At 43.4% G+C, this 25,057-nt stretch overlaps 1 protein-coding gene across 1 annotated transcript in view; it reads left to right on the forward strand.

Annotated features, from left to right (window-relative positions):
* The window catches only part of DNAH1 (dynein axonemal heavy chain 1), a 73,897-nt gene that overhangs the window by 17,738 nt on the left and 31,102 nt on the right, over window positions 1–25,057 (forward strand). The window contains exons 15-40 of the mRNA XM_068694161.1: window positions 326–445; window positions 1,328–1,410; window positions 2,810–2,951; window positions 3,415–3,570; window positions 4,502–4,700; window positions 6,110–6,363; window positions 7,268–7,480; window positions 9,196–9,360; window positions 10,892–11,013; window positions 11,567–11,672; window positions 13,064–13,243; window positions 14,107–14,247; window positions 15,241–15,404; window positions 15,872–15,985; window positions 16,595–16,783; window positions 17,872–17,977; window positions 19,054–19,167; window positions 19,492–19,641; window positions 20,123–20,209; window positions 20,316–20,502; window positions 20,620–20,711; window positions 21,225–21,379; window positions 22,995–23,172; window positions 23,424–23,618; window positions 24,115–24,234; window positions 24,847–25,005. Of these exons, the coding sequence (XP_068550262.1) occupies window positions 326–445; window positions 1,328–1,410; window positions 2,810–2,951; window positions 3,415–3,570; window positions 4,502–4,700; window positions 6,110–6,363; window positions 7,268–7,480; window positions 9,196–9,360; window positions 10,892–11,013; window positions 11,567–11,672; window positions 13,064–13,243; window positions 14,107–14,247; window positions 15,241–15,404; window positions 15,872–15,985; window positions 16,595–16,783; window positions 17,872–17,977; window positions 19,054–19,167; window positions 19,492–19,641; window positions 20,123–20,209; window positions 20,316–20,502; window positions 20,620–20,711; window positions 21,225–21,379; window positions 22,995–23,172; window positions 23,424–23,618; window positions 24,115–24,234; window positions 24,847–25,005 (3,891 nt within the window). The remainder of the gene's footprint in view (window positions 1–325; window positions 446–1,327; window positions 1,411–2,809; window positions 2,952–3,414; window positions 3,571–4,501; window positions 4,701–6,109; window positions 6,364–7,267; window positions 7,481–9,195; window positions 9,361–10,891; window positions 11,014–11,566; window positions 11,673–13,063; window positions 13,244–14,106; window positions 14,248–15,240; window positions 15,405–15,871; window positions 15,986–16,594; window positions 16,784–17,871; window positions 17,978–19,053; window positions 19,168–19,491; window positions 19,642–20,122; window positions 20,210–20,315; window positions 20,503–20,619; window positions 20,712–21,224; window positions 21,380–22,994; window positions 23,173–23,423; window positions 23,619–24,114; window positions 24,235–24,846; window positions 25,006–25,057) is intronic.

Below are 25,057 nucleotides of genomic sequence, written 5' to 3' on the forward strand. Positions count from 1 at the left end.
TGAGATGGGTGAAGCAAGACTGTGGAAAGAAAAAGAACGGCACTGTGTACGCATAACTTTAGACCACCTTCAGAGTGGGAAGTGTGTGGATCATGACACGTTTTCCAGTTTGACCATTAGTGATTAATGACTTGATTTTTAAAAGGTGTTGCTTACCTCAGTTTTGGTTGGCTCAAGTGGGGAGTTATGAGCTCAGTACCGTAACAACCTTTGCCATTGCTTATTTATGGAAAAGATCAGTCCTCAAACTGATGAAGCTTGGTAGCCCCATGCTGAAGCTGCAGACCTGTAGGGGTGCTCTTTTCTTTGCTGTGTCCTGTTGCAGATCTGTGATGCATACACAGCTGTCAGCTTGAAGATGCATGAGAAACCAGACTGTATTGAGGACCTGGCAGAGCTGCGGGAGTGGATGAAGGGAGTCCCTGAGCAGCTGGCTGTGCAGAAGGTAAGGCAAACTCCCCTCATGGGCAGGGTACACCTAGGGGAGTAGGGAGAAAACTTATCAGCGCAATGTATGGGGTCTCAGAAGCATAATTCCACTTTTTTTTTGTTTTGTGATTATGTCAATGTGTGCAAGACCATAAGATTCCTAGTTATCAGATTTATATTTTTAAATATATTATATATATATATATATATATATATATATATATATACATGTAAATAGCTACATCAACAAACCTAAAATAGCAGTTAAAAATGTTGCCCCCTGCAGGGGCATTGGAACTAGATGATCTCTGAGGTCCCTTCCAACCCAAGCCATTCTGTGATTCTATGAAGGGCTTATACATGTATATGCTTTCTGCTACCTTCATGATGCGTTCTGCATTTGTTTTTCGAAAATCTGTCTTCTAAAAATGTAATGGTGTTTTCAAGAAAATGTATCTCCTACTAAACGTTTGTTTTGCTGTTAACTAATTTCTTCTAGTAGGACATCTTGGTGCTGAGTTACCTCAAAGCAGTTTGTGATGGTAGTCTCCTCCCAGTTGAACTCATGAGGAACAAAGGCACCAAGCTATAAACTGACTTGTCCATGCTAAATGAGAAACCTGGAGTATAACCCAAGACACTCAGTTTCTGTCCAGCCCATTTTTTTTTCATTCATATAGAACAGAGGGTGATATGATGACTTGATCATAAGCAGAACGAGGGCTTGGAAATCCATTCTCACTGTTTACACAGCAGAGAAGCAGCTTACATCACATTAAGCTCATGTGACTAAGGCTCTTCAAAGGTGCCTCATGAAAATCAGGTATGAATGAGAGAGTTGGAATCAGTCTGGTCTGAAGGTACCTATTTTTTTGTCTCTTTCTCTCACCACGTGCAGGAACTGATTCGTGAAGTCATGGAAGATTACAAGGTCCTGGAGGAATTCCTTTACAATCTCACTGAAGAAGACTTCAGTCAAAAGTGAGCACAAATCATTCCTCCCACTGTTAAAGTGGGACACTTGGCAGCAATTACCACTCTCAGTGCTTCAGGGTCTATGTGTCTATCAAGAGCTCCAGCAGAACTTTTAAGTGCCTCTCAGCTATATGATCACTGAATTCTTAAAATGAAGCTTATAGAGAAGCATGGATTCATGCTGCCTTCAGGCCTGGGGCAAGGCAAACTAGTAGCTGTTAACCTATTTAACATATTAAGCCTCTTTTCTCTTTTGTTTATTTGTGTTTGTTTGTTTGTTTTTGGAGGCCTTTGCAAGATCTCAAAGGACACGGTTTAGTGTGTGTCTGAAACTGAATGGACACTTCCAAGGTCTTGGTAGAAACACTCCCAATACTTGCTGAGGAATAAGAAGGAATATAAATCTGTATCATTTTTACTGTCTTTCTTCTCTGTGCAGTCTCCTCTTAATTTTTACCTTGACTATGTTATTTAGATTGGGACTTGACTATGCCCCAGTAGCAGTCAGCTCACACACACCACTACAGAGCTTCTAAGGTCAGCTCAGCCCTGCAAACTGCTCTCGTATGATATGGACATGGTCCATTATGTCTACAACTTTAGTGAGTCTTTGCAGCATGCTTCTGAAACTAGAATGATGGGGTGGACAATGGGGGAAAAAGTAAAGAAATAAACCCACAGAAACTGCACAGGAAAGCAGCTCAGCTCTAGGACAGCTTAGCACAGATGTAGCTGTGTGCCCACTGGCACATGCAGAACTAGCAGATCACTGCATTCCCAGGTGCTTGGAAGGGGTATGACCTTGAACATAATGCTGCAAAGCTTTTATTTGTCATTGTACACAAACTAACAAGTCCAAATGGAATAACAGTAGGCAATGGCTGAGCAAGAAATGTCTTAAAATGAGCGGCCACATTGTGCAGCCTTTCTTGTATCTGCATCACAGTCCCCAGGGCACTCTGCATTTTATCTGGGTTATCCTAGCCACCGATTTCCTTACTTAACAGGAGACTGGCTTTTTCAGGAGCCCTAAAAATCCACAAATCAAGACTGTCACCCCATTTTTTCAAGTTCCTTGTGAATACAGTCAGAGAAAGACATTCCCACTGGATGCCTACTGTTATTTTGCCATGTCCTAGCTTTTCAGCAACGTATTTGATTTGTTCCATCTAAAAAGGCCCTCCACCTCTCCTGAGACCTCTCCAATTCAATAGTCTAGTCACAAGGACTGCATACCAACAAGAAAAGCTGGAAAAAAATGCTTTGTTGAAACCACATGTGTTTCTGTTGTTGTAAAGCCTCCTTGTTTGGTGGGATTTGGGGAGTTGATTTTCTCATTCTTTTAAGCATTCAAAACATATGCTCAAAAAGTCTCTCTTTCCCTCTTTATATCATGTGAGTACAGGTGGACTGCAAGTTACTGGCCCCTGAAAATAACTATGCAAACTGAGTCCATTCGTCTCCAGCACATAAAGGACGAAGACAAATTTCGCAAAATCCAGGTCGCGAATCACAGCAGCTTTCAAGAGAAACTGGAGGAGATGCAGGTATTAAGCCTCTGACAATAAACTGCCCAGAGAAGAGGGCCTGGAAGGTCTTATGGTCATCCAGGGAAACTTTCAGATGTTAGTTTAGTGTTTTTAGGTTAATATATTGTTGGACCAAAAATTATCCAGTATTTCCTGCAGTACTCTGCAGGAAACACTGACTTTTCACCAGGAGGATGTTCAGCAAGTTACAATATTCTGATTCTTGGTGCTCAGGCACCACATGCTCCTCCTCTCTTGCTTACTCAGTTCTCTGCAGAGCATCTTGATGTGCTGCCGTCAAGGGGGGAAATACAGCATTCAGTCAGGGAACTCACTTTGTGTGGAAGACCCTGAACTAATATCAGAGTTTTGGAAAAATCTTACCTTTGAGTATAATAAAGAACACACCAGGAAGCTGAGATTCCCAGAGGCAGCCCTCAGGTTCTGAGCCATACCTCATGACTGTCTTTTTTTCTTCCAGCTGACTGTAGGTGGATTTTCCATTCAGGTGGACATTTCCCAAGCTCACAGTTTGGCTACCGAAGCAAGGCAGGTCAGGAAGGAGTTGAAGGAGCTTCAGAATTTGGCAGCTGTCTACAACAACAGGGAAAGAATATTTGGGATGAAAGTTACTAATGTAAGTGTCAGATCCTTATACCTACAGGATGCTAACTATTGTTGGGCCTTCGAGGTGGTAGGCAGAGCAAATAATGAGTCACGGTTCCTCAGGGAGGAATCCCTCATACTATTTTTTTCTGACACTGACTAGGGAGGCTCCATAGACCTGTAGAGTGACCATGCTGTTCCATCACTCCGCTGTGCTGGAGCTTGTCCCAGATGAATGTTCATGGGCCTGATACTACCCCTTCTGTGAGAGACTCTGGGTGTCCATGCACAGATTCGAGTGATTTTAATGAGGAAGAATTAGATAGGGAAGGTCTTGATGCAGCAGTTAATATACATCAGTTTCTGTCAGGCTGTTACTGCAGTTGTGTAGATGTGAATGACAATGTGCAAAGCAGTGTGTAGTCCACTGGATGGGCTCAGATGGTAGCATGTTCTCTCTCCTAAGGCAACAGTTTATAGAGCTGCAAAGACTCATTTTGCTTGTAGCTGTTCATATGCCAGCAAATCATTGTCACCCACATCCAACCTGGTCTGGCTGCAGAGTAGGAGCAGAGTTTACATGATCCTTTTCTACCCCTCAGTCTGTGGTTACTTCTCCTTCACTGTACAGACCCAAATTTCAGTATGTTCAATATGACGTGCAGCATGTACTTTTTCTGAGTGTGTATAGACTGCCTATCAAAATGTCATCATTCGCAACAGAGCATTTGTAAAGGCAAGGGGAGAGAGTGTTTCCATGCCATACATGTGCTGCAGGCACTCCTCCACTGGATATGTTTTTGCCTGAATGCAATCCCTCGGAGTCTATGTTGTGGCCTTAGTAGAAAAGAGTCTCATACATACTCGAAAGTACAATTTTCTCATTGCTTACTTGAGATTCAAAAAAGATCTGTGCCCTTTATAACCCTTTGGCTTGCTTATTTTTTTCTCCCTTTCCAAAGTACAGTAAGCTATCCGGGATGGTTAAGGAGTTCCAGCCATACTGTGATCTCTGGACTACAGTGTCAGACTGGATACGCTGGCATGAGAGCTGGATGAATGATCCTCTCATTGAAATTGAGGCTGAACAGCTAGAAAAGAATGTCAATGACTCTTTTAAGACAATGCAGAGATGCGTGAAGCAGTTCAAGGACTCACCAGGTAGCTACACAGTCTGAGGAAAGGGTGTTGGTGCATATTGGCATATTGATGTGAGGGATGTCACAGAATGCTCAGAACAGGGAATATGAGGATGTCCTATGGATGTGTTGTGTACATTAGAGCCAGCTGAGAAACTGCTAGCAAGGTTGTTTTCCAGGAAAAAAAAAAAAAAGTGGAAGTATGATGATTCACATCAAGATACGTTTGCTGCTTGAAGTACTAGTTTGGCATGGAAACAACCAGGCTGCAAATTCCTAGGACAGCACTGAGATAAAAGCCATCCTCTTACTTTGAAGTTTATTCTACTTCATACAAATTATTAAATATTATTTAGATTACTCACAGAGAACTACTGTATAGCCTAGTGGCAAGTGACCGGAGATGTGTAGATTTAAACCCTTACTCTGGTCAGGCAGCAAAGGAATTTGAATCCGAGTGCTGTTCCCTTGGCCAATCTTATTTTCTTCATTGGCCAACTAATTCAGTGGAAAGCCAGAAAAGATCTCATTAAAAAAAATTGCAAAGTCTGGAAATTACCTGTGCAATGTAATAACTGTTTTTCTTTCTGCCTAAATGTGTATGAATGTTAGGTGATGCATCCAGCCCTTGCAATTCATGTGAAGGTCTTTTTTTTAATCATGGCTCCTAGTAAAACTGGAATTAAGCCTTCAGTCATAGCTTAATTTCCCATTTCATGTTTCTCTGAGACACATTGGTCATTTAGAGATAATTCTAAAATTTCGTACCAGATGGCATAGATTGAAATATATTTTGCAGTGGGAGATTTTTGATTCATCCTTTTTAACTCAAACTCTCTCTTAAACAATGCCATGAATCAGCCCCAATGGAGGAGGTGATGAGTGGATGCATGAGTAACTATGAATCATTATGGTAAACAGAAATACTAAGAATACCTGCTCGTATTCATTGCAATATTCCCTAGCACCTGGTGTAATGTGTGTTTTGGCCTTGAGTCTCCTTGCCTTTGCATACCACCCGGCAGGGAATGTGAGGTGCTCACATTGTTGCTGTGACTGCAGTGCAGCCTCTCAGCGTGCAATCAAAAAGAGGCACGTGCTGTAGTCATGTCTCAGAAAGGAAATCTCATGGTGAGCTCTAGGCTAAGGCATACTTCTTCTTAGCGTGGACTTGCCTGTAACAGATTTGAGGCTAATAGGCAGGTCCACTTCTGGGAGCAGGCTTGTATCCTTGCTTAGTAGCAGCATTGAGAGAGCCTTTGTGTCCTCATTATTTCAAGCCTGCATTTTCCATTGCTCTCTCTCCTGCTTCTTACCCTATACTCTGTATCTATAAGCACACTAGGCTTTAGACACCAATTTTTAGGAAGTTACTTAAGACAACTTCTTCACGTGCTATTGTTGATGTTTTTCTGTTTCTCTCCCTGAAAGCATGCCAGGGCCTAGCAATGGAATTCCGAGACAAGATCGAAGAATTCAGATTATATATCCCCTTAATTCAAGGGCTTCACAATCCTGGTATGAGAAACCGGCACTGGGAGATGCTGTCAGAAGCTATTAACATCGATATCAAGCTAGAACCTGATCTGACACTTTGTCGCTGCTTGGAAATGAAGCTGCTGGACCATATCGAGAGCATTACCAAAGTAGCTGAGATAGCTGGCAAGGAATATGCCATTGAGAATGTAAGGAGGAGAGAGTGACTTGTTTCTTTGGTTGTCTTTAGAGATATCTGTTGGATTTCTGCTGAGCTGTTGAGCAGGCAGTCATTGCCTTGGGTAGTGTTCACGTTCTCCCAGAGCATTATGCACATTCTGCATCACAAATAAGAAGTCTGCTGCCCTTAGAGATGGGAGCAGTGACCACCCAATTGAATTCACTCACTAAAATAAGTTATTTTTGCCTTGCATGGAATCTACGGTTGCAGCATAACAGCATTGTCTGATGGTTATGCTAGTCTACTGGTTGGTTCCCACACCTCAGAGTGTGATTAGTAAGTGTTTAAATTGAAATAATTTGTTTGTCTGCATTCTCCCAGTCAAAAGTCACATCGGGAAAATTAGCTGTTCCTGGAAATCAAGGTGATAAATCCTTTATCACAATAAATGTGTGCTAGGAAGGACTTGGTGGCTCAGGAGATTCATAGGCTGGATAGTCTTTCAGCTTCAGTTCATCCATTCTGATGTGACCTAAGATGGTCTTGATTGAAAGTCATTACTGTCTGGCAGCTTTTGTTCTCTGAAATCTCAGATGAGTTCCAAGTGGAGAGCAACCCCTTTCACAAAGCTATCATTACTGTAATCATTAACTGGAACTCTACTGGCATCCTCTGTGCATCCAGTAGATGTCTGAAAGGGAACCTACCCTTTCTCCCCTCAAGGTGTTCCTTTCAGGACAGTGTTGAGGTATTGAGTCCATGGGAAATGCAGAGGAAACATGCTGTTGCTCAATGCATTAAATAAATTTTTCAATGGAATCCGAGAACAAAAGTCTGCCTGCTAGAGAGAGGCATTAAGAGAGATGTGGAAGGTGGGATAACCACTGCACGGGTTGTATTTGAAAATGAAATTACTCATCCCTCTGTTCCAGGTACTCAACAAGATGGAGAACGAATGGAGCTCTGTTTCATTTACTGTGTCACTTTACAAAGACACAGGCACTTTTATCCTGAAAGACACTGATGAGGCTTCTCAGCTCCTAGATGATCATATTGTCATGATTCAGAGCATGTCCTTCTCACCATACAAGAAAGCTTTTGAGGATAGGATGAACACATGGGAAAACAAGCTGAAGATGACACAGGTATTAGTTTCCCCCCACACACGGAGCAGGCAGGCATCTGGTCTGTGCTTTAATATGGACACTATGAGTGGACAACTGCCAAGAGGATAGTCTCTGTGGAGGAAGAGGGTCTGTTAAAGCCCTCTGACTCTAGTAAAGGAGTTAATCTCACCGCCTTACTCTGAAAATAAAAGTGATGTAATTTTAGGCCTTTGCTACCTTCGACATCACCTTTTAGCGTTGTTGTACTGGCATCTCTAACAATGTTACACTTAATGGACCTTACAAATTCTTTACAGGCACTATGGTAATCATGTCAAACTGCAGGCTGAGTCTCATTCATGTCTTGGTGTAGGAAAATACGTGGAGACTGCTGTTCAGAACAGGATCTGGCAGACTGTGCCAGCACTTCCACATCAGACCTGAGCCTGAATGCTCAACACCCAGCAAGACACCACCTGCAGAATAGCATTTTGCTGCAGGAGAAAAATTCCTGTACAAGTATCTTACTGGAGAACTCTGTAAATGCCATGTAAATGTACAGCAGCATTGTTATCTGTTATTCATCATTGCCTTATTCTGTTTATTGGTGCTTACCATCTGGGTGTGCTGGGGCCATAGGTTTCTAGAGTGCTGGTCATGTCTCATAAGGATGCAGAAATGCTACTCTAAGCCCTAAAGCAGAAAGTGATATGGGGAAATTCAGCTATTTACTGTGTCATTTTGACTGAGATATTTTATGTGTTTTCACCCTGCATTCTTACTTCTCCTTTTGATTGCATTCATTCCTGTCACTAAAGACCCATGAAGCCTCTTCTGGGAACTGGCTTATTGGGTTAGCTGATGGGGTATGGCAAACACAGTTGTCTGCATTGCAAAAAAACAAAAAAACAAAAAAAACAGTCTTGCTAGGTTGAGAGAATGCCTGTGCACAGTGAATGATAGGAGACAGCTGTAACCAAAGCTGCTTTCCTCTGGCAGTCTGAAAGGCAGTCAAACAGTTACACTGCTTTGTAGTGTTGGGCAGGTTCTCTATACCTTCCAGTCTCCCATGGCTGAAAATGTAAGAAGAGGTGGTACTTCCAGCCTAATTCTTGCTCTTAAAAATGTCTCATAAACAGGATTTCCTCTCTGATGTGTATCTTAAATGTCTAGTTTTTCATTCATTCTCTTAATTCAGAGCGTTATGTGAAAATCTATTCATAGATTATTCTGTAGGCAAGGTTGGGGCTGGTTTATGTGAGACAGGAGAGAGGAAATGGCAGAATTGCAGAATATGGGGAATTTTATTTGTCATTCTTCTCCCCACATAAAGCACTTGTCACAAAATAAAATACCATCTCACTTTATAGAAGTGGTATCTTCTGTAAAATACAGAAATTAGCCACAGAAATTTGACCTAGCACTACAAAGTCCCTTTGAGCTTTAGTATTGGTTTATACATAGATCTAAGCTGCCTCCATTAAACTAGTCAGTGTTGATTCTGATGCCTACTGACAACAGTCAGTAGAGGGGATGTTTTCATTATTCCATTGCTGATTTTTTTGGGGAAGGAACTTCCAGCTCCTGGCTCTGCAAGCAGATTTTAAAATTGTGGAAGCTCTAAGTGCAGCATCACTTCTTTTTTTTTTGTTCTGTTTATTTACATATTTAACCCATTCTTGTGCACAGTTTTGATTGATTTAGCCAAACAGGTTCACAGAGTGGTGTCATGTACTCTTTTCCCTTCCCACTAGGATGTCCTAGAGGAATGGCTGAAATGCCAGTGCTCTTGGCTGTACTTGGAGCCCATATTTAGGTCAGAAGACATCAAAAGACAGCTCCCAGCAGAAAGTGAGCACTACCAGGCCATGGATACAGAATGGAGGATCATCATGAAGAATGCTAATGAAAATCCTGAGGTGTGTACCATGATGAAAACTAATGCAAGTATCCCAGACTCCTCAGACCTGTACTCATGTGAAGGTTGCATATGAGTCTTTGATTTTGTAGTGGTCCGGGCATGAACAGCAGTGTATAAACTCTGAGACCTTGCCCCAGGTGGTGTGCCATGTTTCTTCTCTTGGAACACGGCCTTTTGGCCTTTTCTTCTGATGTTGAGGTCCACAGTTCTGTGATGTTTCGCACCAGTCTGTCCACCCCCTCTGAGTTCTCCCTGGCATGCAGAGTCCCTTCCTCCAACAACTCTTGTAACCAGCTTAAATCCTAACCATAAGATATCTCCTTTGATTCCTCCTGAGGTTTGACTCTGTAAAGTTATTTAGAGATGTTGCTTGGCTCTTCTGTTGCCCATGTCTGCTTTCTGTGTCCTGATAAAAGTGCTCTGCACTCACCTTTTTTTCCTCCAGTTACCACTTGCCAGGAAAACTACATCACCACTCATCTTCCATATTATCATCAAGGCTTTTGACACGGTCTCCCATGACATCCCCATAGGCAAGCTCAGGAAGTGTGGGGATAAATGAGTGGGCGGTGAGGTGGATTGAGAACTGGCTGGATGGCAGAGCTCAGAGGGTTGCGCTCAGCAGCACAGGGTCTAATTGGAGGCCTGTAGCTAGCGGTGTCCCCCAGGGGTCAGTACTGGGTCCAGTCTCATTCAACTTCTTCCTGAACAACAGGGATGAGGGAACAGAGTGCACTCTCCACAAATTTGCTGATGACACAAAGCTGGGAGGAGTGGCTGATACCCCCGAGAGTTGTGATGCCATTCAGAGGGAACCGGACAGGCTGGATCATTGGGCAGTGCAGAACCTCGTAAAGTTCAACAAAGTCAAGTGCAGGGTCCTGCACCTAGGGTGGAATAACCCTGTGCACCAGCACAGGCTGGGGACTGACCTGCTGGAAAACAGCTCTGCAGAGTAGGACCTGGGAGTCCTGGTGGACAGCAGGCTGACCAGGAGCCAAAAACGTGCCCTTATTTTCATGAAGGCCATCGGGATCCTGGTGTGCCTTAGGAAGTGTGGCCAGCAGGTCGAGGGAGGTGATCCTGCCCCTCTGCTCAGCCCTGGTGAGGCCCCACATGGAGTGTTGTGTCCAGGTCTGGGCTCCCCAGGACAAGAGGGACACGGAGCTGCTGGAGCAAGGCCAGCAGAGGGCTACGAAGATGCTGAGAGAGGGCTGGGGCATCTCTCCTATGAAAGGCTGAGAGAGCTGGCCCTGTTTAGCTTGGAGAAGACAGAGAGGGGTCTTATAAATGTGTGCAAATACCTGAAGGGAGGGTGTCAAGAGGATGGGGCCAGATGCTTTTCAGTGGTGCCCAGTGATCCTGTGCAACGTGCCATAGGTGACCCTGCATTTCAGGGGGGTTGGACTAGATGATCTCCAGAGGTGCCTTCCTACCTCAGCCATTCTGTGATTACAGTTATCTCCATTGCCTTATCTCCCACATGCTCACAGTACTGATGCTTCCTATCTTCTGTGCTCTTTTTATAGGTGATGTCTTTGTGCCCTGATCCTGCACTACTAGAAAACCTGCAAAAATGTAACCAAATACTAGAACTTGTACAGAAAAGGCTGAGTGAATACCTGGAGACCAAGAGAGGTGCTTTTCCCAGGTAACCTCAAATTTCAGTGGGCTGTATCACCCATCCTGGTTCAGAAATTATGAAAGGAGAGGCTCATTCTAGTTAACTCTGCTAAGAAAGAGCACAGCAAAACAAGTGTATGCTTATGATACTGTCAGAAGACTGCAAACAACAGTAAAGCCTGTACCTTTCAATGCTGCCATCTGATGGGGAGAAAACAGGCAGACACAAATGTTGTAAGGTCTGTCCAGTAGCGTCTTGCACACCTGTGCGTTTTGGTTATCATTTGTCTAGAAAGGATTAAGTGGAGTAAAATGAAAACCTCCGTGTAACTCTCTTACCTCTAAAGGAATATTACTTTTCTTTGAAAGCTCATTTTCATGAGAGTAACTAACTTCTGCAGATGAAGAAAACTGTCTCTGCGGAGAGATAGATGGCCATACCATGGCTGCTACTCTACTGCACAAACACAGAGATCAATGAGCAGTCACAAACATGGGGCTTGTTCCTCATCTTGTGAAGACTCAGTTCCTGATGCCACGGTAAAGAGAGCCTCCCTTCACCCCTCACTCTTTGTTTCCAGGTTCTACTTCCTTTCAGATGATGAGCTGCTGGAAATACTGTCTCAGACAAAGGACCCCACTGCTGTACAACCTCACCTCCGCAAATGCTTTGAGAACATTGCACAGGTAGGCAAAGCAAGCACCTTAGAGGTTTGGCCCACCTTTGGGAAGCTGATATAATGGGAACTTAGAGGCATTCTGAGATCTGGAGGAGAGTTCATGCTCTGCTCTATGGAAATGGAGAACCTGTAACTGTATGTAGGCATTGCAGGATGCAGGCTCAGCCACCAGGAAAACACAGTAACTTGATTCTTAGAGACAGTTTCTCTTTTCCATGTGGGATAAAAGAGTTGAGTTGATTCTGACCTTTTCTAAACAACGTTAAGAAAGGAGGTAGGGTATAAAAGACTCCCAGTCTGCAAAGCAGAATAAAACGCTTCCAGCATGTCCATGGAAGCAGAGCAGTGCTCCACAGTTAACTGGCTACCCTGGAGTGGGATTCAAGCAACCTTACTTTAAACATTTCAGAGCCAGGCATGTGCCTATGAACTGGATACCCTCAATTTTCTTTTCGACCTGCAGTTTCCTTTAGTGAGGGGAAAAATAGGCATCTGCAAAGGGCAGCTTACTAGAAGTCTCAGATAACCATCTTAGGAGGAGAGGACAATCCCTCTGGAGACGCCTGTCTGTCCCACCATGGAGGCTAAGAGAAATGCAATCATCAAAAGGTTTGGGCTGGAAGGGACTTTTAAAGATTGTCAAGTCCAGCCCCACTGCCATGGGTAGGGACATCAGATCAGGTTGTCCAATAGCCCAATTGATAAATAGCTCAGACTTAGCTGTCTACTTACAGACAACTGGTTAGGGTAGAATTGCATACTTGCTAGCAGCATCAGGAGGGAGTAAACAAGCCTGAACTGAACTAGGTAAGTTTCTTCTTTCATCCTGACTTAGGAGCTGGGGTTAACTCTGCTATTTTCCTCTTTATTATTTCTAATTGACTTCAAACTCCATGGCTAGACACAGCTCATACCACCGCTAATATTCGGACATGAAAACCAATCTCCTAGTCATTAGCTTGGGAAAATAGAAAGGAAATTGAACTGGAAACCTGGTGCAAAGCCATTGGAATAAATAAGGGAACTTCCAATGATTTGCTGGGGCACTCTAGAAGCTGTTAAAATTTTACTCTTAAAACCAGGCACTCTGACCTCAAGGGAAATGATCCAAATCTACAGAATTGAACAGGAATCAAGGGTTTGAATCCCAGACAGGCACTGAAAAATGTTTGTCCCACATATAATTTGATTTGCTTCACTCAGGTTAAACCTGTGATGTGAATCACTTACCATACAATCATTCTCCACCTTTTTGAAGAGGTCATTTTGCACATCTATGACATGTTTTATTATTATTATTACTACTATTGACAACCAAATTTATAGAAAGCATGGCAGGAAGGCAGGGGCAGAAAGGAAACTTGCCATTCATGTCTCCTGTTGTGCTTCCCTCATTAGCTGCAGTTCCAGGAGGACCTACAGATCACGCACATGTACTCTGCTGAAGGAGAAGAGGTGAAGCTGTTTGCTCCCATCTATCCCACTGAAAATGTGGAGGACTGGCTGCTGGAAGTGGAGAAATCCATGAAGGCCAGTATACGGGACAACATCGAAAGATCAGTTGGTGTTTATCCAGAGGTAAGAGTTCTAACAGAGACTGGCGAGTCTCTGGTGTCTTGGTTCCAGGCTTGCCATAAAGATCACCAATGATAGAGCTGATGAATCTGTGATATTCTGCTAGTTTTAAAATACAGCCTTTAATGCAGTTCTGTGTGGGTCAAGTGCAGAAGGCACAGTTCAGCATACGGTTAATGGTCCAGAGAATGCAAACCACTGATTCAACAACCATGGAATACTTCCCAGTGTCATAGAACAGCTCTATATGAATCCATTTCTGTTTGTCTCTCCAGGAAGCTTCTTTCTTATAAGGATTTACCCTCTTATGTCTTCTCCTTCAGCTCTCTTGTTGCACACACTGTGCTAGGGGCCATCAAAGGCAACAGTCAATGTACACAGGGGGTGCATCTTGCTTCTGGTTTCTGTGTAAAAGCTATACTGGTAGAAAATCTAAATTTTGTTTGGATTTAGGGAGATACAAACAAACAAAAAATACACTCAGATAGTGCTCAAAAAAGCACTCAGATATTTCCATTATGGTTTTCTACTCAGTCCAAAAATTTTAAACTAGAGAAGTTAGAACAGGCCAGAGGAGGGGAAAACATGTTTTTGGCTCACACAGATGTCTGCTCTTTACCTGCTGCTGGCCTCTTGCAACTGGTTACTAATCTACAAGTGGCAAGGCAGAGAGAATGGGGTACCGAGTGCCCAGGGAGTTCATGCCTGGAGAAGATTCCCTCACAGCAACTAGCAGGGAAAAAAAAAAAAAAAAAAGAAAAAGTCTCTTAAACAAGTTCAGTTCTTATTTGTTAATGATGTCTCAGAGCAGGGAAACTTAGAAATTAAAAAATCATTCTTACCGCTATTTTTCATTTGTTTTTAAGATGTCACGTACTACATGGGTCTTGCAATGGCCTGGCCAAGTGACCATTGCTGGCTGTCAGATATTCTGGACAAAGGAAGTGTCTGAAGCTCTGGAAGCTGGAGATTTGTCCAGCAGGCTTTTCCCACAGCTGACTACTCAGGTAGGAAAATGAACGTAAAGTGAAGATTTTGCCAGAAGGGGATTTGTCAATCATCAGATGGCTTATAAATACAGGCAGGACAATAGAAGTCATCTGATGTCATATACCACCAGAGTTTCCAATGATTGTGTTTTTGTTGTCATAACCGAAACCACCACACATATGTTACCTGAAATTGCTCCGAAAACCTGGTCAGTTCCATACATGTCGCAACAGTGTAGTTTTTGGAGATGCAATCCTTCATAGCACAGCTCAGAAATCGGTATTTAGCTCTCATCATTTTAATCATTAGGATATTTGTCATCATAAACCTCAAATAATGTACAGGATTGATAATATCAGTAGGTAAAGACAGAAACAGGGTGAAACATAACATATCCAGAGTCACCCAAGAAGTTAAAAGGGAGGGGTGGGCGGTGCAGGAAGAGCAGGACTGAAGTGATGATTCCACTACAGTGATGGGCAGTAGAAATCAAAATGTATTTACATCCGTCTTACCTATTCCATGCATCTAATCAGGCCTAAGACCTGGGAAAAATGGGCTTCTGGGCTTCTTGGTGCCTGCAACTTTTCATGTGAGTATGGTAAGGATGTAGACAAAAGTCTACCGTACCTTGGGGTGCATCAGGTACAGCGTTGCTAGCCAGTCGAGGGAAGTGACTGTCCTGCTTGACTCTGCACTTGTGTGGCTCGAGCACTGTGTGTGGTTTTGGGTGTCAGGTTATAAGAAGGTCATAATTAGAGAGTTATTATTAGAGAGTGTCCAAACTCAGGATATTCTATGATTCTACAAAAAATCAGCTCTGAGACAGCCCTGAGCAGTATTTGCTTGCTGAGCAGTCATTCCTGTCTCTGACAAGAAAGAGGCAGAAGTTACCTGGACACAGCTTGTGATCTGGACTTAATGGGCTGTAAGGCTGATTGCATTGTGTTAGTACAGCCTGGCTCTTTTGGATATGGAGTGCTCCAGAGTGCTTTCCTTTCCTTATCCAGCTGGGTGATTTGGTTGCTGTGGTCCGTGGAAAGCTGTCTAAGATGCAGCGAGCAGTGTTGTCAGCTCTCATTGTGATTGAGGTCCATGCCAAGGATGTTGCAGCAAAGCTGATTGAGGAGAATGTGACAAGCGTGAATGATTTCGAGTGGATCTCCCAGCTCAGGTAGAGAGCTTAGCTGTGGAACCTCACCTGGCCTCCCTGGCCAGTCTTTGTTTTCCTTATCCATCAGCCATGTCCATGACAAACGGAAACGAGTTTGCACAATCTGTAAGCGGTATTCCTGAGGCACCTTCAACATCCCATGAGGATGTCAGTTCTAAGACATCTGAGACAGATTTGGTGACGTCCACTTTGGCAATATAGACTATGCCGTACCATGGTATCTTAAATGCCTCACTGAAAACGGCATGCTCCAGCCCAGGTAGGAGTGCAGTGCTTGATATAACACCTAATTTCAGGTCCCGTGAGAACTCCTGGGCATCCCATTGTGTTACCTTATCCTTTCTTTTCACTAGAAGCAAATCCCATGGCATGCAGGTCTCCAAATTTGTAGTCTGCAGTCCTATGAGCTCATGTATTGTCTGCCAGAAAGTTTTTGTCTTTCTGATGTCATGTTCACTCATCATCAGATACTACTGGACGAGGGGGGACCTGTACATCAGAGCAGTCAATGCTGAATTTATGTATGGTTATGAGTATCTGGGGAACAGTGGCCGTCTGGTTATCACACCCCTCACTGACAGGTAAGGATTTTTTTTTTCTGTGTAGCAAACGTACCTTTTTTTTTTTCCTGGATGAATAAGTCTCATCAGGGGTTAAATCAAGGATCTGACCGTGTCAGGCTTATTTCTTTATGTATGTAAATAGAAACCATTTGTACAGTGAAGGCTTACTTGAGCTGAGGGTGTAGAAACATCCTTTCATGAGTCCTGCTGTGCTCCTAGTGATCAGCGCTCACCCTGATTTTCTTACTTTCTCCCAATTCTCAGTGTAGTGCTCTGACTCATGTAAAATGCCTTCCTGATAGCTAAGGAGCTTTTCTGCAAACCACTGTATGAGGTATCTAATACTCTGGAATATGCAGCCGTAATAATAGTTACACCCTTTCTTAACTGTCCTTTTTCTAGAGAGTGAATTTACAGCAGTGGCAGAAGGATTTATCCACGCAGGCCCTTATGAATACTAATGAAGGCCGCATAGCTAACCCCTTTGCAAAGTGCTGCATATATAAGCAGTTCTGCAGAATAATAAATAGTGGATTTCTGCTTGTCTCTAGATGGATAAATCATGTCTCCTTTACTGAAACCAGCAGTAGGAATGCTTCTCATTAGCTGGTCTCATATTTGTTGTAGGTGTTACCTGACACTTACAGGAGCTCTGCATCTGAAATTTGGAGGAGCACCTGCAGGACCAGCAGGAACAGGCAAAACAGAAACAACAAAAGACCTGGGGAAAGCATTAGCAATCCAAACCGTAGTGTTCAACTGCTCTGACCAGCTTGACTTTATGGCAATGGGAAAGTTTTTCAAGGGACTAGCCAGGTACAGTGAAATACTGTGTGTCATTATCAAGGAACAAGTAGGGTACGGGGATGCTGGCCACTAGGAATAGGTGGGTATTTTTTATAACAGCCCAGAAGAACAAGCAAAGCCCTACTTAGAGAGTTGCAGTGTTCCAGAATTAGCAAAGTTATAAAGCTTCTGCCAAAATAGTAAGACAGTTGAGCCAATTTAAAAAAAAAAAAGGGGGGGGGGGGGGGAGGATAAAAAGAGATCCTGTTCACTTAAGGCAAAATTAAAATGCCTTGCACCATCCACTGTTTGACACTTGTAAAAATGTTTCCAGCTCTGACTTTTGTTTTAATATTGTGCACGTTGGACTGAGATGCAGCCCACAAGCTGCTTAATCTTAAAAAGGAGAGTCTGCAGAGTGTATCCAAAACTGAGTAGCCAAGAGAGACTGTTTTAAGCTTTGAGGAATCCTCTCAGAGATACTTCCCTCTTTTCTACATATCAAACAGAGCTGGTCCAATTAGTCTGTTGCATGCTGGTGAATCTGAATTAGTTACTCCAACAGATACTGATACTCCTTTCTCAGATGTTTTCTTTGGAAGTAATTTTACTTTCTTAAACCGTGCCTTGTGGGAAGATGACCTTTCTCATATACATGCTTCCAGCTTTATACATAGTTTTCCAGGCTTTACAAAATGGATTTGACCTGGGATACATAGCCATGGTGATGAGCTATGGCCCCTTCCACTGTACCAGTACACTGTGATTGTATCTGCTACACTTACATTTCAGGTACAAAATAGGACTTCACCATTACACTTCTTTCAAGCCCAAATCTGTACCATGCAGAATTTGTGCCAGGCTGTAGGGTCAGACATTGCCATGGTCTTGCAAGTACCATGCACCTTTTAGCTCATCACATGATCTGGGATGCATAGTCAGGGTGAGGGGCTATGTCCCCTTCTACTATAGCAGTATACTGTGAGTGTGGAAGGGTGGGTTTGTTTCTTGTTCCTCATTATGTGGATTTATAATTTCTAGACCTAGACAAGCTGGCAACTATGAGTTTGCTCCTGTTTGATGTTCCTGACTTCCCTCATTTTTCTTTCCTTGCCCAGCTCTGGTGCGTGGGCTTGCTTTGATGAGTTCAACCGCATTGATATTGAGGTGCTGTCTGTGGTGGCTCAGCAGATCACAACTATTCAGAAAGCCCAACAGCAGAGGGTAAGTAACATGGGGGGTGCAAAGGCAGATAAAAAATCATCTCCACTTGAACTAGTCTAGGTAAGTCCTTGTCTTTGCACACATCTTCACAGAGGACCAGATTCACTGTCCAAGTGCGGCTCAGACATACTTGAGCTCAGAGAGGCGTGAGTAATGCCCTAGCTGTGGTGCATCGTATCAGGTTATTACATATTCGGCATCCTGGGTGGGTTTTGTAACTTCACCTTAGTCTGTGCTACCACAGTTGCCCACGTTCTGTCTCAGCTTGAGCTACAGTGCCAGCAGACTTCAGTGTGGGAGACACTCTTCGAAAAAGACCCAACGAGCTGATACAAATTGAAGCTGTGATATAAGGCAGCCACTGTTTTATTGTGAGTTGCTCGGTACCACATATATCTAAATGTGTTATTCAAGCTTTAGTGGATTCACAAAACTCAATGTGTGCAGAAAAATGCATTCTCATGTACACGCAGTAGCAATGCAAAGTAAATTGCTGGCTTTACATGGAGACTCAGCTCAGCCAGTCTGACAGCCAGCCTCTGCTTTGCTCCCCTGGAGACTCAGAGAGGTTAAGACCTGAATCTCCTCGACTTTGGCTTGGAATTAGAAACCTGCTGTCTGTGAATTCTTCTGCATTGCTTTATCACCCATCTGAAATTACTGCCTACATGGATCTAAAAAGGATTTAGGTTTCTCTTTGCCCTTCCTGCCACAAATTAATTCAGGTCCAAACTCTCCTGCAGAAAGAATGAAAAGATGTTTGCCTGTTTACAACTGGAGGAACAGAAATCTGTTCAAGAGCCAAAAAAATAAAACATAGCGTCATACCAGTAAATCTTCAATGAGCCCAGTTTCTTAAGCAGGAAAAAATACTGCTGGTAATACAGTATTCCTGTAGTGGGACTAGATTTGAATCTATTCTGCAGTGTCTGTGGCTGCACACTACAGTTGTGTACAGCTGTGTGTGTCTGTGCTTCATAATTTAACTACTGAAAGCCACCGTTTTTCTTGTGAAAAAACCCTACTAATTTTCTGCAAATCAGTCTTTGAGAATGATCACGTTTTTCATTTTCTAGGTAGATCGTTTCATGTTTGAAGGCATGGAGATCCCACTGGTCCCATCCTGTGCAGTCTTCATCACAATGAACCCAGGGTATGCTGGACGCACTGAATTACCTGATAACCTCAAGGTAAGGAGAGCAGACTGCACAGACAGAAAGAAGAGGGGTGATACAGGTGCTGGATGCTACCCAGTCCACCAGTGTGTCCATGGCAAGGATTAGGAAATAATGTTTTTGGAAGGTTTCTAGGATCACATTCAGTTTGGAATCACATCCATAAGCAAATGGCAGTCCTCATATTTCAGTCTGCAAGGATGCTGTCCTGGGTGTCAGGCATGCTCATGCTATGTCCTCTACACAGTCTGTGACGGAAACTCAGCCTTCTCAGCTTGCTAGGGAAAAAAAAAAAAAAAAAAAAGAGGTTTTATCTTGTGTTGGAACTGTACATTTCAGGCTCTCTTCCGCCCAGTGGCTATGATGGTCCCGGATTACTCCATGATTGCTGAAATCTCTCTATATTCATTTGGGTTTAATGAAGCCAAAGTCCTTGCAAAGAAGATCACTACAACGTTCAAACTATTGTCAGAGCAGCTCAGTAACCAGGTAGATGCCTTAATATCTGTGAATATGTTTTTATGAATATGTGGTGCTTTCTCAGTCTAGGCACAAAGTACCTGGATAGTTCTCTTGGTGCTTTGAGATAGTGTATCACAAAAAGTTCAATAACCAGTCTTCATCCACCTTCCACCTTTTAAACTCTTGGTTCCCGTTCTGTGGCTGGACTTGTATTCAGTCCTGGTCCTAGCTAGGATTACAGTGGCAGAACAGTTGTGCCAAGCAGCCCTGCCTACTTCTCCCTCCATTTAAGTTTTTTTTTTCATCATCCAGTTGTTCTTATCTTCCAGTCTGTACAGCTGAGGACTAATTAGTTGTTTGAAGGATCCAGATAGACTTGAATGAAAGATTGGTTGTTCTGAAAGCATAATTCTTCTTTTCTTACCTGCTAACTGACTACATGCATAGGTTCTCCCTTTAGGGGATGCTCACGTATCTGATGACACTGTTTCCTCTGTGCCTTTTCCAGGACCACTATGACTTTGGGATGAGAGCTGTAAAGACTGTCATCTCAACAGCTGGCAACCTGAAAAGAGAGAATCCTACCATGGATGAGGTAGGTGTGCTTGTACTTCACACTGTCAGAGACTTACGCAGCTTTTTCTGCAGCCATGGAAGAGAGGAAGGATCTTTTGAAGTTACAAATTCTTAAATCTTTGCAGGATCTGATCTGCCTGCGGGCTATCAGGGATGCCAACATACCCAAATTTCTGCAGGATGACCTCAAGCTCTTCAGTGGTATCGTCTCAGATTTATTTCCCAAGATCAAAGAACAGCCTGTTGATTATGGCATCCTGGAAGAAGCCATCCGCAAAGCCTGCATCAAAAAGAATCTGAAGGATGTTGACGGTGAGGGGAAAGGCTTCCCACAAGTGCTCTCTCTGGGCCTGTGCTTTTAGTCCAGTACTGTGCCCTAGGAAAGAGATGGATAGTCCCAGGCTCAGTCTACCTCATCTTCCTCTACAGGTTTTGTGACTAAGTGCATCCAGCTGTATGAAACCACTGTGGTTCGTCATGGCCTTATGTTAGTGGGGCCCACAGGCTCTGGGAAGACAAAGGTATGGTTGAGACACTGCACTGGCTCCAGCAAACTGTTGCCTATTTAGCGATGCAGAAGATTTACCTTCACAGAAGACTCACGTCAGCATTTCTAGCTTCTCTCAGATAGAACCCATGGGACAGAGGTGTTTTTGTGGTACCTTTTAATATTGAGTTGCAGCCATGGGGAAGTATATGAGCAGCTTGCTCTTTAAAGTTGGGAGGCTAAGGTGAGGCTTATTGGCACTGCTGCAGATTTCTACAGCTGAGACATACTTTGAGCTTAAACATCTGCAGTCAGCATCATGTGATATCTCAAGATACCTCAGGCCTTCTGCAGGAGATCTAACTTCCTCCCCCTGTGTCTGGAAACCTTCATTTCTGTGCATACACCTAGGCATCTCCTTGCTATAACATTATCTTTCACTACGTCTCCTTTCTCACTGCCCTTGAAATGCAGTTGCTGTGAGAGCACGTGCCCTTGTTGTTATGGAGCCATAGCAATTAATTCTCTTGCTCTCCTGCTTTTGCAGAGTTATGAAGTCCTGGCAGCTGCGATGACATCACTGCAAGGTCAGCCTGCAGCCAGTGGTGGGAATTATGAAGCAGTCAGCTACTTTGTACTGAATCCCAAATCCATCACCATGGGCCAGCTTTATGGAGAGTTCAACTTGTTAACACATGAGTGGTAAAGTACAAAACTTCCTTCAAGTCTGGAAACTCTTATCTTCTGTTCTTGAGAGTCTTCTCTTCAAGGTTGAGAACTCTTTAGGATAGTGGCATAAAATCAAAAGCAGTCAAATTCTAACTCTCACCAAGCTACAACAGCCAGTCATGACAACTGAAGCTGACATCTTTTGTTGTGCATTTGTCCTGGCTGCCAACCCATGCCCAGACAGTACAGCAGCTCAGCTGGCAGTATTAATGTAACGTTGGCATAACAAGGAATAATTCAATTGCTTTGAAGCAAAATCCTCTGCTGTAAGACAAGGCAGCTTAAAAACTTACCTTGCTTCTGGAGAAAAGTGACCTGTGTGCGGCATGCTCGGATTGTTCCGTATAAGTATGCTGGGGATAATTTTCATGCACAGAGAGGCATTTCATTCCCAATGTCAAGGCTCCTGTTTGTCTGTCTGGTTTGGAAACAACAACCAAGAGCCCAGCTGCATTCCTGATAGCCAGGTCCTACTGGTTGAGTTTCCACTTGTGACCTGAGGTGTGAGAACCAGGGTGAATCTCTTTATGGTCCTGTCACCCATTGCTTGCTTAGGGACAAATAATAGAGTGTGTTCCATAAAGACAGGGAAACTAAACTAGTAAGAAACCAAGTGCCTCTAGGAAAAGTGCAAGTAAGTAAACACTACTGATGATGGTAACAGAGCTTCCAAGCCTGGGCTCTGGTGTATCTTTACTGAAGGACGTTTTATAGGATATTCCAATTAAGCTCGATAGTTTGTTTATGATGTGACTCTACCCAAGGGCAGCGTACAGGCATATCAACATGACAAAAAAAATATGGCAGCCACATAAAATGCATTTATAGACATAAACCCATCTGTTTTAATCATCTGAGCTTTAGAACAGAATGTTTTCCCTTGATCTCAGTAAAATACCCTGGGCTTCACTATCACTATATAAATAAAAAATAATTCTTTAACAATGGGAGTGGAGTTTAGGACCTTAGCAGAAATTGCACTCCAGCTTCCATGTACGGACTAAGTTCTACCTGTCAACAGACAGCCTCCTTTGTGTCTGCTCTCTTGTTCATTAGCTCCAGCACCACCTGGGTTCAGATACAGCTGAAGATGGGGAACTTCAGTTATAAAGAGGGTAGAGTCAGGCTCCTTAGCATGGATTCATCCTCCTAATCTATAGTTACCCAACTGAAAAACCATTAGCAGAGTAGCTGTCCTGAGTCTTCCTTTAACATTTGGTGGTAAAAAAAAAAAAAGAGCCACCTGTAGAGAGCAGGTAAATTGCCTATGACAGGTACTTGATACTTGTGAGGCCTCTTCACTGTTCACTGATGACAGAGAAGTTAAAAGGAAACTTGACATTTTGTAGTTAGATGACATGAAGTCCAGCTCCTGATGGCCAAAGGTAGTCATGGTGCCACTCAGACTGGGCTGTGAGTCTCAGTACAAGAAAGACTGAGGTGGACCTTTATAAAGCTCATCAGCAGGTGAGGAACATGAACTAAAGTAAGAAAGATTTTGGCTCTGTTGCTTTTTGTGGTGGAAGCCTTGCCATGAATTTCAACAAAAATAGACTGGTCCAAGCCCTGCTTTCCTCCCATCTTTCAGGACAGATGGGATCCTTTCCACGCTCATTCGGCGGGGAGCCATGGCTACTGATGCTCGTAGGAAGTGGTACATGTTTGATGGGCCAGTTGATGCTCTGTGGATTGAGAACATGAACACAGTACTGGATGACAATAAGAAGTTGTGTCTCAGTTCAGGGGAAATAATCAAGATGACAGAGGTAACTCATTTCTCTCCCTTTTGCTGCCTGTTGTCTGTCTTACTTGCCTTTTACTTTCCACTTGATGCACATGATGGACTTGTTCAGAAACTGGTGTCTCAGTAGTATCCCTGTGCTGGCCAGACCTCTGCAGTGCTGCACACACTGCTCAAAGGGGGGGATCCTGCAACAACAAGAGAGACTGCAGCTTCACCAAGGTATGCTGAGAGATCCTTGCTTTCTCCTTTTTTTTTTTTTTTTGGAATTTCCAGAGCATGACCATGATGTTTGAAGTCCAGGATTTGGCTGTTGCTTCCCCTGCCACAGTCTCCCGCTGTGGCATGGTTTACCTGGAACCCAGCATCTTGGGGCTGGAGCCCTTCACTGAGTGCTGGCTGCAAAAAATGCCAGCTGTCATGCAGCCCTTCTCACAGCAGTTGGCATCCCTCTTCCAGAGATTCCTCAAGGTAAGCTGCCATGCTGTTCTAGCCCTTCTATGGATGTTTTATTTTTAAGCTATCTTCTGGATAAAATCATCTTTGGTGCAGCTCTGTTTCTTACAGTGGAGTTACTCCAGGGAGAAAGTTATGAGAACAAGTTTTGTAATTTCTACTCTGCTCCTGAGCCACTGGTTTAATGAATAACCCAGAGCTGCGAAAGAAAAGTCCTGAAAGGAGCAAACCACTTAGAGCAGTGATGGCAAATATGTGTGTCACTGTTGCATAGACTTAAAAGACAGACCCAAAGGCTTCTCGCACTTAAGACTGAACCAAGTGGTTTGACATAATTTTCTGCAGTCGAAACAGTGGTACTTGAGACACAGGGAGAAATGGCAGCATTCTGTGGTACCCTCCCTGCTAAATGTAGCCTGCAGGGAGGCAAGGAGAAACCAGAACCCTAAAAGGTGGGAGAAGCCAAATGCATTGGGTGGTAACACTGAACTGTTCCTGCCTCTTCTTACAGGAAGCCATTGGCTTTGTCCGGAGATTTGTGAAGGAGGTAATTGCCTCAACAGATGGTAACCTCACAAGAAGCCTCCTCACACTATTGGAATGTTTGTTTCAGCCTGTAATTCCTGGTGAGGTAAGGTTTTGCTGCTATTGCATGTGTGCGCCTGTAGCTCTTAAGGGCAGTAAGTCATGCAGTACTAATCACTGGAATACAAGGTGTTGGTGAAGAAAGGTTACCCTATAGCACATCTACATGGCAGAAGGCAATACCGCATCTTGCAGAGTACAGGAAAGCTTGAAAGGATTACGCTTTACCCATTGAAAAAGCAGAAGATAAGCTCCAGGCCTATCAGGCTGGAGAAAAGAGGTTCACGTTTATTTACAGCAGAGGGAATTGGAGAGCGAGTGGAAAGCAGAGATCAGAGCTATGCAGCAAAACACTTCAGATTGCAGGTTCTTTGAGAAATAATGTTGAAGAAGGCTGGAAAGCTTTCAAATTAAAAACAAAAAACTAAATTCTTCTCCCAACTCATGTTGAGAGACCTTAGTTCAGCAAACAGAGTGTCTTAAGTACACTAATGAAATAGCACATTGTAATCCCCGGAATACTTTAAAAAGGCCTGTAAAATTGGCTAGAAAAAGCTACACGTATTCTGAATAGAATTACAAGCACGTTAAAAAGTGCCTGATATTTGTTCATATTAACCCTGCCTGAGAATTTTACTTCTGCTCTCCTGTTTCCCAGGGAATTAGGAGGATTCCCCAGGAGAAGGCAGCTCGTATCAGAGAGCTGATTGAACCCTGGTTTATATTTGCCTTGATCTGGAGCGTAGGTGCCACTGGGGATTCCCAAGGCCGTGTGGCCTTCAGCATGTGGCTGAGGGAGAAGATGGCAAAAGAAAAGGTGAGTAAAAGGAAAGCAGATACTTTATCATTATAGAGGAAGTGGTAATGAG

Source organism: Anas acuta, chromosome 11 (assembly GCF_963932015.1).
Source record: "Anas acuta chromosome 11, bAnaAcu1.1, whole genome shotgun sequence".
NCBI lineage: Eukaryota > Metazoa > Chordata > Aves > Anseriformes > Anatidae > Anas > Anas acuta.